The 10,726-nt window shown below is 37.7% G+C and overlaps 2 protein-coding genes across 2 annotated transcripts; both read left to right on the forward strand.

The window, feature by feature from the left end:
• The first annotated feature begins 265 nt into the window (after positions 1–265).
• gtf2a2 (general transcription factor IIA, 2) lies at positions 266–2,361 on the forward strand. The gene is made up of 4 exons (XM_081356174.1): positions 266–443; positions 1,038–1,142; positions 1,282–1,408; positions 1,489–2,361. Exons 1-4 carry the CDS (start codon positions 372–374, stop codon positions 1,512–1,514), a joined length of 330 nt encoding a protein of 109 aa, XP_081212300.1. The 5' UTR covers positions 266–371; the 3' UTR covers positions 1,515–2,361.
• A 3,426-nt stretch (positions 2,362–5,787) lies between these two features.
• On the forward strand, positions 5,788–10,412 carry trpm1a (transient receptor potential cation channel, subfamily M, member 1a). The gene is made up of 8 exons (XM_081355520.1): positions 5,788–5,878; positions 6,635–6,711; positions 7,906–8,104; positions 8,223–8,436; positions 8,973–9,097; positions 9,199–9,370; positions 9,702–9,876; positions 10,121–10,412. The coding sequence occupies exons 3-8, from the start codon at positions 8,102–8,104 to the stop codon at positions 10,320–10,322; spliced, it is 891 nt and encodes a 296-aa protein (XP_081211646.1). The 5' UTR covers positions 5,788–5,878; positions 6,635–6,711; positions 7,906–8,101; the 3' UTR covers positions 10,323–10,412.
• The last annotated feature ends 314 nt before the right edge of the window (positions 10,413–10,726 follow it).

Consider the following 10,726-nt stretch of genomic DNA (forward strand, 5'->3'; position numbering starts at 1 on the left):
TCATCTGCTGCCATCTACTGTCCGTTTAAGAAATTGCCAGAAGTCTTTGCCAAATCATTACTTGGAATAACAAACAAAGAGTGGTAAGAAATAAGGCTGGATAATAATGCTTATGTGACTTAAACAATCGCTCATATCTCTTCATTGTTTTTTTTAGGATGATAATTTTCGTTTTCCTTGCCAAAGAGAAATTGTATTCATCCTCCTCGTTCGATTCAGGATCGGATGGAGATGTATGTCCCTCGCGAGTTTCCGTAGCGCGATCGGTCTAAGTTTGGATATTGAGGAAGTGCTCATCCAGCGGGTAAATCACAAAGCATCAGCGAAGATTATTTTAAACAGTACATTCGCGTTCGCACTGAAAATACACTATGGCATATCAACTGTACAGAAACACGACACTCGGAAACAGTCTACAGGAGAGTCTCGATGAGCTTATTCAGGTAACGTTAAGATTAAATCAAATTGAAGTTATGTAGCTTGATTGCTAGCCAGCGCAGAATGATGTGATACATTGATAAACAAACATGACGGTATAAAGACGATAACTGCACATCCAGTCATCCACCTTCAATGGTTTATTATATATGTCAGTGTTAAAGCCTATTTTGTTCTGATCGTGGGTAATAATGTGTTGGTTTATTAGTAAATGAGTGTTAGCTAACACCAGCTGTGTTTGTAATTTAGCTGCTTTATTAGGAAAAAGTCATAGCTGCTAAGTTAACTGCTCTAGTCAGGGATAAATTAATTATTATAGTGTTTCTTCGAATTTTTTGTTTTCAAATGACCGCAGTTTTGGACATATCAACCAGAAATTCCTGTCTGTATTTAATAATAACAAGCATACAGGCAGAGTTTGCTGTTTATTACTTAATTCTGTACATTAATGCTTTAACTAGACCATTAATTAATGAAACCAGAAAGTTTTTGTGTTTGATTAAAATAAAACTACAAGCTTAATGAACGAAGCTCAATAGTGTGTTATGATTTATCTCAGTAATGGGAAATATTTAACTATATTTTCCCTCCATTCATAGACTCAACAGATCACACCACAATTAGCCCTCCAAGTACTTTTACAATTTGATAAAGCTATCAACACAGCGCTGGCCAGCCGGGTCCGCAACAGGGTCAATTTTAGGGTAAGTCAAGTGAATGCCTTATTTCTTAAGGTTATTGTAGAGTATTTACAGAGTTTTGCCTGCTTATGCAAGTTCTTTAGATAACTAGCTTTACCTTAAACTGGACACTAAAAATAACAGATCTTTGTTTTATCCATAGGGATCTCTGAACACATACAGATTCTGTGATAACGTCTGGACGTTTGTTTTAAATGACGTTGAGTTCCGGGAGGTGACTGATCTGGTCAAGGTGGACAAAGTAAAAATTGTAGCGTGTGATGGCAAAAGTAAGACTGATGTTATATGCTGTATTTTCATAATTTATGGTGTGATGCAATCCTCCTAATTGAATGTTTCTCTGTTATAGACACTGGGTCTAATGCAGCTGAGTGAAATCAAGGTGGAGAGAGAGAGAAATGGAGTGAATTGAGTTGCTGGCTTGTGGGGAAGGGTGACAAGAATTGAAGATGAGGCACACAGCGGAGGGGACTGTGTATATATTATTTATTACAAGAAACAGTTCTCCAGTCTTCATACACCAACCTGCTCAGTGGAGGACTGACAAACGTATGGAGCACAAAAGGCCTTGGATGTCACATGAAAATTTCTTTTTATAAATAAATATATATATAATTTTCATAGAAATGCCGATGCTTTTCAGTTTGTTACTATTTAGCTTATTCTCTAATAAACTTGTTTTAAAGGTGTTTAGTTTCTCTTGTTGTGGAGAATGTTTTTTTTTTTTTTTTTCAAATGAACAGGATAATAGAGCTGTATCACGAAATGATCTGAATCGTTTTCGATTTCTTGTTGCCCATGCATACGCTTCACTGAATGTGCAGGGCCACGTCCTCAAATGTTTTTTTTTTATTATCTGTGACCGATAACATTAAGGCCCGGTTTCACAGACAGGGCTTAGATTAAGCCAGGATTAGGCCTTAGTTCAATTAGAACATTTAAGTAGCTTGTTTAAATATGCCTTAGATAAAAACTACTGGTGTGCATCTTGAGAAAAAACAACTGTGGTAATGGCATTGACATATTATTTTAAGATAGGTCGGTGCAAGTTGCTTTCAGTTAAAACAGCTCAAACATGCATTTTAGTCTAGGACTAGTTTAAGCCTTGTCTGAAACCGGGGGCTAACGTAACAAAACCAGGTTGAGATGTTTAGCTGAACCATGTAAGATTTCTACTCACAATTCAATGATTCTGGACATTAAATCAGGCATGAATATGATCAATCAGTAGAATTAATGACTCTTATTCATTACTCTGTATCATTTATAGGAGGGGAACAAGCATTTTCATTTTGAGCCATGTGGGAACTCTTATAATTTGAGAATCTTGAGTTTTTACCTGATAATGGTGATAAAAATTGTGTTGATAGCAGATGTGTGCTGTCAACTGATCTCGTCACCTGAACATCTGCACTGTCCTATTCACAGCTAAGCCCTACAATTCGGTTTCTTAATACTTCCCAAGTCATGACCTATCTATGTATTTTTTTTATTTAGCATAAGAGCTATTTTTTATTTGACTTTTACCCAAAGTAGATTTACCTTCAATCACCATTTATTAAATCTCCTGCATTAAAGAGCATCACTCATAGGGCAACTCCATTAAGCCTGATTACACACACACACACACACACACACACACATATACAGTAGCCGAGGAAGGGGGTCTTTGTGTCAGCGTCATACTATTTGCATCTCGCTGTGTCTGTATTAATCAGTCTGGCTGGGGATGCTGGAAGGGGACATCACTATTTTCAGTTGTTGAACATTTTGTCTGCTGGTCACAGAGCCTGAGAGGCTACATTGTGATGGCTGGACTTTAGGAGCTCATTATAAAGATGGATAACAGGGGATTTGGAGGAAAAAGGGGCAAAGAGGGGTCTTTTAAGCGTGCATCTATTAAACGCACTACCTCTGGATCTCAGAAGGTAAGAGACCCCAACAAACTTTGAATTCCCCCCATTCTCCACCTACTGCAATTTATCTGGTTATCTTGAGTTGTTTAACATGCATGTATTGAATTATGTTCGGGATCAGAGCTGTAGCTCGGAATTTTGGGCCCTCTGTCCCATTTAAATTGTGGGAATCTTATAGAATCGTTCCCACTTTTAACTCGGCCAGCTTTGGTTGCTTTGGGCATGGTTAATTAACCGAAGTTACACTGTCGTATGCAATGAATTTTTAATTTGTTTACGATTCACCAAGATTTAACTGATTTTGCACTGTAAAATCAAGCAGTTTAAATTGCAGGTTTGTATAATGTTAACAAAAATTGGGATTTCTGTTATATTTTTATATTGGCAGTAATTTTGGATGGTCAAATACATGTGTAAACTCATTTGGTGAATGCACTGATTCCCATGGTGCTCTTGATCTCCAAGGGTGCGCTCACACACTTGCACGCATACATACAGAACAAAAACCTGTTTTCAGCATTGTCCTCTAATCTCTGATAATGGCCCAGTAAAGAGCACTGGCCCGGGTAGATTAAACCCCTGTTCTCTGTAATTCTCAATCTTATGTGATTAATGCAGAGTTCTGTGGAATAAATCCAAACACAAGTGGACAGAAACAAACTTAGTGGGCTTACAATGGACCTGATAAACATTGCAAATCAGCTTGTGTTCTGTTTGCACTGGAATGGAAAACAGTGTCCTGAGTTCATTAAAATTCAAGGTTGCATCAAAATTTCCAGCACTGTCATTTTCAAATGACCTTCCAACTCTGTAAACTAGGTAGCCTACAAACTGACCGACACCATTTTCTCTTATCAAATGAATACATGCTTTTAAGTTATCAGTTGCAACTGAACATGTTCTGTAACAGAATGTTTGTTAATTCGGTGTTCATGAAAAAGCTATTTTAAAATTTAATGTTAAAGATGTTAGGATTATAAAATAGTAGTCCTGAATGTTTGCAGGAATGAAAAAATCACCATGCTCAACAATAGTCCATGTAATGTTGGACTAATATTACCTCCCATAATCATATGTTTTTGGGAACTCACAATGAGCATACATTGTATTGTTCTGTGAAATGATCTTTCTTGTAAACATTGTGGAAATGCAAGTCTTTGTTTCCTATTGGCAGACAGAGTTGATTTGCTTTTTGCTTGATTTGCTTAGATTAGGATTATCTGAGTTGAGCTTCTCACAGAGCTCCTTTATGTAGCTGCTCACGGGGTAGACATGTGTTAATGTGAGAGCTTTGAGGGACTAAATTATAATTATGGATCAGCGGGAGCAGATTTTTCTGGTTTTCTCTTTCTGTTTAATTTACTAGTCAATCTGTTTCAGGAAGCTTGTGGACTAGGGACAATATTTATGCGTCTTTGGACGGTAGTGTAGATAAAACAAGGAAAAATTCATACGTCATTAAAGCTCTTTCTTATAAGGCATTGTCACAATCGGCTGTAGCTTCATTAGTACGCGCACGACAAAGGAGTAAGATCAAAAACACAGTCTTTAATACAGTGCTGGTCAGAATTATTTGCCCCCTTGGTAAATATGATCAAAGATGGCTGTAAAAAATAAATCTGCATTGATTATCCTTTTGATATTTTATTTAAAAAAAAAAAAGCAAAAATCTAATCTTTCATTGAAGTAAAATAATTAAAAGTGGGGAGAAAATCACAGTATGAAATACATGTTTTTCTCCAAAACACGTTGGGAACAACGAGACAGAACAATGAAACACTGGAAACTGAGGGCTTAAATACACATGGGAAGCTAACTAACAGAAACAGGTGTGTAACTCATCAGTAACCATAGATACAAACTAGTGGCGGGAAAAAGAGAACAACGGAAACAAGTGCAGGAACTAGAACTATACCAAAACAGAGCATAGACGTTACAGGTACAGTATAAGGTCATTTCTCCTCCAATTTAAAAAAAATAAAATAGTAATTTCACATTTTGTTTTACTCAGTCAACTATATCCATATAAATATAAATATAAATGGAAACAGTTTTTGCCTAAAAGACAATTCCCATAACAATGTAGTTTGAGAGATCGGTTTGTGTGACTGTCCAGCTTCACCTCTGGGAAATTCCACATGTGTGTTTCTATGACTAAACCATTTAGGATTTGAGAGAAATGAAGCTCTAAAAATGGCCAAATCCAAAGATGTCAAAAGCTGTCGACAGATGTCTAAACACAAATCTCACATGTACTTGGGACAGAGCCAGATTGTATTTCAGCGAGACTGCTCTTTGTGAATGAGAGTGCTTGTGCTTAATTTGATTTCTGTATTGGTTTATTTACTTTGTTAATGTGGTGCTGCTACAGTAACATTGAACAGTTTTATAGATCACTTTTCTGAAGCAGGTAAAAACTCTTTCCAATATAAATGCTAAATTAATGGCAGGACTTTAAGTACTCCAGGCATTGGTGTCTTTCACATCCCAGTTTACCTTAACAAACAGCATTAATAGAAGAGTTATGGAGGGGCTAATGGTGAGATTAGCATGTTGACCAATGAGGCAGATTAGACAGCCTCAGAGTGGGCTTTAGTTTGTGGTGTTCCAGTGGATTGGTCATGAGGTCCCAGCAGGATTATCTTCAGCAGTGGTCATGAGACTCTGAGAATGAGGTCCAGCAACACGTGGTCCAGGTCGAAATAAAGACCACTGCTCCATAAATGAAGGCCACAGGCAGTTGAAGGCATGGCAAGCTGGAAGAAGACTTCATAGCAAGCCTGCCATTATGTAAGCCTTTTGTCTGTCTCTTTAACTTCAAGGGTAAGTGCCTGTCTAGTAAGTTTGTTAGAGCTTAATAGATAATGTTAATGATGATACCTCATTGGTTGAATGTTGTCTGGTATAAATTAAAAGGCAAAGGCAGAGTTTACAAGCTTATAGTCACTGTAACCTGTTTGCATCCCATTCTGGGCTTTGTTAAGATATTCTTCCATTAAATACATATTTTTTGTATCCACAGCATGAATTTTAATTTTCTGTTTGGTTTATTATTGTGGTATTGAGATTGAGATTTCTGTAAATATCCCAGTGTTACACAAACAACATTAAGCTGAGTGCATTTTAAGTTCCATTGCTTCACTGCTATGTCTTCTGTAATTTTGCTAAATATATTTTTTATGTCACAAACCTTTTTTTCACACATTGCCTTACACATTAGTGCATGTATGTGCCCTAGTTCAGTTGATTTCATAATTTTAATATGTATAAAGTGATTTAATTTACCCAGAGTGGTTTACAGCTGTTATGAAAACTAGAAAATATACTGTATACGCAGATAACCTATATATAATCACAATTCTTTTTACAAGTGCTGGTTTTATTGTTTTCCACATCATTAGTCAGAAATAATTTAATAAACAGATAAGCTGCAGAACAGATTGTTCATTTTTGTAGCTACTGGGAAAAAAAAAGAAAGTAACCAATTACAAAAGTGATTTAGGAAATGTTTAGACATGACATTCCACCTGCAATGACTGAGTATGAGTATACTGAATTCTCCTGTTTTGTGTCTTGCAGGCTCAGAGGGCATGGATTGATAGGACATTTCTAAAAAGGGAGTGCATTCATATATTCCCCAGCAAAGAGCCCAACAAGTCAGTAACAGTGTTTTTATTGTTAACTAAAATTGAAATATAAGAGCTGAACACGGTATTTCCAGTATTTCTCCCCCATCTCCTCTGGACATGAATTGCTTTCTCAGAAGTATTTTTAATCTATATTTTTTTAATCTATTTTAATCTGTATTTTATATATATATATATATATATATATATATATATATATATATATATATATATATATATATATATATATATATATAAACATTTTTAATCTAAATAAAATTCAATTAGATGGAACAACTTAAAGGAGAACTCCGGTCAATTTTAACATTGAGCTCATTTTTTTGTAAATTTGGAGTGCTGTCAATACAGAGAACAACGACAAAAATCGGTGTTGCCTACGCCGTGTTATCCTCTTTTTAAAATTTGCACCCTGTTGACTTAAATGGGGCAAGTTTTAAACCTGCTTTCAGCCAGCGCACATACCTGTATTTTCTTTCTGTTTTCGGTTGAAGTCCATAGTAGTCGATTGCCGAGTTCACGCGCGTGATCATAGGTAACTAAACCTATGCGCGTGAACTCGACAATCGACTACTGTGGACTTCAACCGAAAACAGGAAGAAAATACAGGTATGTGCGCTGGCTGAATTAACATCACTTTTATTCATATCTTTCACATCTACTGCAGTCAGATTCACCCGTGATCACACTGAAGGAATCACTCAACATGGCTGGGCACTTGTAATGACACATCAAGGATGTTAAGAGGTTAAAAGCAGGTTTAAAACTTGCCCCATTGAAGTCAACAGGGTGCAAATTTTAAAAAGAGGATAACACGGTGTAGGCAACACCGATTTGTGTCGTTGTTCTCTGTATTGACAGCACTCCAAATTTACAAAAAAATGAGCTCAATGTTAAAATTGACCGGAGTTCTCCTTTAAACTTAAAAAAATTAAAATTAGAAAATAGAAATATTAAAGATAACATAAATGCTAAAACTTAAACTAATATTCAAATGAAAACTGAAAATATGAAAATAAAAGCTAATTTGCTTTATTTGTAACATTTACAAAGTACTTTAGACCAACTAATTACTACATTTTCTTTATTGCAACATGATAGTAGCTTCATTCGGCACTCAAGAGCAGTTATTTAAAATGTTAAAAATGGATGAGATGTGCTATGGTGGTTAAATGTGGATTTTTCCCTTTTTGCTAACTGTTGTAGGTGCAGTTGTGGTCAACTGGTAAACCAACATGTGGCTATTCTTCCTGGTTCCACCTATAAGAACGCAGATGAAGGTCAGGGGGTGCAGAATGAGCCTTCACAAGAGAAATGGTCAGTTGCTAAGCACACACAAGCCACGCCCACTGACGCATACGGCATCATTGAATTCCAGGGAGGAGGTCATGTCAACAAGGCCATGGTAATTCTTTTTCTCTGCAAAATGTGCTATATACTTTGGGAGTCATCTTAGAAATTGTCCTGAACATTTTATACCCTAAGTCATATAATTTTCTCTCCTCTTCCTTGTTCATCATCAGTATATCCGTGTGTCCTATGATACTAAGCCTGATAGCCTTCTGCATCTGATGGTGAAAGACTGGCAGCTAGAGTTGCCCACCCTGCTCATCTCTGTGCATGGCGGCCTGCAGAACTTTGACTTGCAGCCCAAACTCAAGCAAGTGTTCGGAAAGGGCCTGATAAAAGCAGCGGTCACCACTGGGGCCTGGATCTTCACTGGAGGAGTTAGTACAGGTGGGTGTTTGACTACACTGAGAATTGCAATTAAAATGGCACCAAAAATGATGTTTTATTAACAAAGTTCGGGAGGAGCACGTTCAGATAATTAACACAAGTGGAGAGCACTCAGCAATCAATGGTAAGAGGTGTGTATATACAATCAGCAGTCTCACCTCAATCCATTGACAGTTTAGCAGCATCCCTCCACCACCCCTTCTCCACACTTCTAGTCCTAACCACTTACATACGGGGGGGAGTACTCTGGGTTCGGGCCGAACTCCGAGCTCGGAGCCCTCCTCCCGGACAGCACGCCAAATCAGATTAAACTTTATCCCCTCTAATTGTATGTAAGTGTGAACTTGTGAACAAGAAGGTGGTCATTGAGGACCAAATCATGGTGTGACCTAACTGACCTCACTTAAATGGTCTTCTGTTATAGTTTCAGATGCTAAATCATGTGCTTTCCTGTTGAGCAATAAACTGTGAATGACTCCTCCACCACATGACACACTAATGAGTTAATGTTTTTTCCCTCTTGTTACATTACACAGGAGTGATTCGCCATGTAGGAGATGCGCTGAAAGATCACTCCTCCAAGTCCCGTGGGAAGGTGTGTGCCATCGGAATTGCACCGTGGGGTATTGTGGAAAATAAAGAGGATCTGATCGGACGAGATGTAAGCCATTCGTGTCATTTCACAGGAATGCGTGCACTCGTTTGACTAATGGATTCTGTGAGGTTTTTGAGTGATGTATCATGCGTTTTTGCTTTGACCAGGTGACGCGACCTTACCAAACCATGTCCAACCCCCTCAGCAAACTTTCTGTGCTCAACAACAGCCATTCCCACTTCATTCTGGCTGACAACGGCACTCACGGGAAGTATGGCGCGGAGGTCCGTCTGCGCAGGCAGCTGGAGAAACACATCTCTCTGCAGAAGATCAACACACGTGAGTCCCTCAAACAACTTTCTGACAACAACTAGTAGTGAAGTCAACTTTTTCAATAATATTAATGAAGTCAAAAGGGAATCAAACACTGTTGGAGTCCATGAATGTTGGAAGGCCTAGTCTGTGTCTGTGGCCTCCTGGCTTTCCCTTTGTCATCCTATGCCTGGAGTTCCTGATGAGGCTGGGACAGCAAAGGGAGGTCCAGACGTCGACCCATACTGCAGTCAAAACAACCATCTCAACCATGCTCGAAAGCATCTTTTCATGTCCAATCACTACTTGTTTTGTGCATATTTGTACATGAGTATGTTTTATGTGTGTGTTTGTACAGGCCTAGGTCAGGGGGTCCCTTTGGTGTGTCTGATTCTTGAAGGCGGGCCGAATGTAATCTCCATTGTGTTGGAGAGTCTGCGTGAGGACCCTCCTGTACCCGTGGTGGTGTGCGACGGCAGCGGTCGAGCATCAGATATCATTTCATTCGCTCACAAGTACTCTGAGGAGGATGGGTGAGAAAATATCGATGATGATTTAGTTTAGTGACTATTAACTAATCTTAAAGGTGCAGTTCTGTAAATGTTTTGTTTTCTCTTAAGCATATTCACTACAGAGCAGGAGAAAAGATTTGTTTTTACTGAGAGGTTATTGTGCTGTTGAAAAAAAAAAGAACATATTGGTGACCTTTAACATTAAAATCCCCTTTTCAATTTACTTCCTGTCTCACGGTTTCTAAAAATGTATGTTCTGGTGTAGGTTGGTTAATGACAGTGTTAGAGAACAGCTACTAGTAACCATACAGAAGACATTCAACTACAACCGCAATCAGGCACAGCAGATTTATCTCATGGTGATGGAGTGCATGAAGAAAAGAGAGCTGGTGAGTAAAAAAAGAAAAGCAAAAAAAGATGGAATGGCAAGAAAACGGACTAAAGACAAGTTTGTACCAGATTTTTGATGCAATGTAAATTACTGTTTATTTATGAAAAAATTAATTGTTCGATTGTTATATTTCACATATGATAATAAACATGACTGTCATTCACTCAGCCTACTTTTGCTTTTTTCATACATAAATTGTTCTTATTTTCTTATTCTCATTTTTTTCTATCTTTCACAACATTCATTTCATTTGCATGTCATCCCATTGAGTGCTTGTACCCTTCAAGAAAAAATATAGATTTCCTTACAAAACCCAGGGACACCGAGGCAAGTTGATGTGAGGAACACATTTTAGAGAAACTGAAAAAACATCTAACAATGAACATGTAACAATAAGCATGTGCATCTTGGCTGTTCTATGTGGCGTTGTAGTATCAAAGAGTCATAGGTCAAATACATAATACATTTCTGTCCAACCAT

Source organism: Scardinius erythrophthalmus, assembly GCF_964197995.2.
Source record: "Scardinius erythrophthalmus genome assembly, chromosome: 2".
In the NCBI taxonomy this organism is placed as follows: Eukaryota; Metazoa; Chordata; class Actinopteri; order Cypriniformes; family Leuciscidae; genus Scardinius; species Scardinius erythrophthalmus.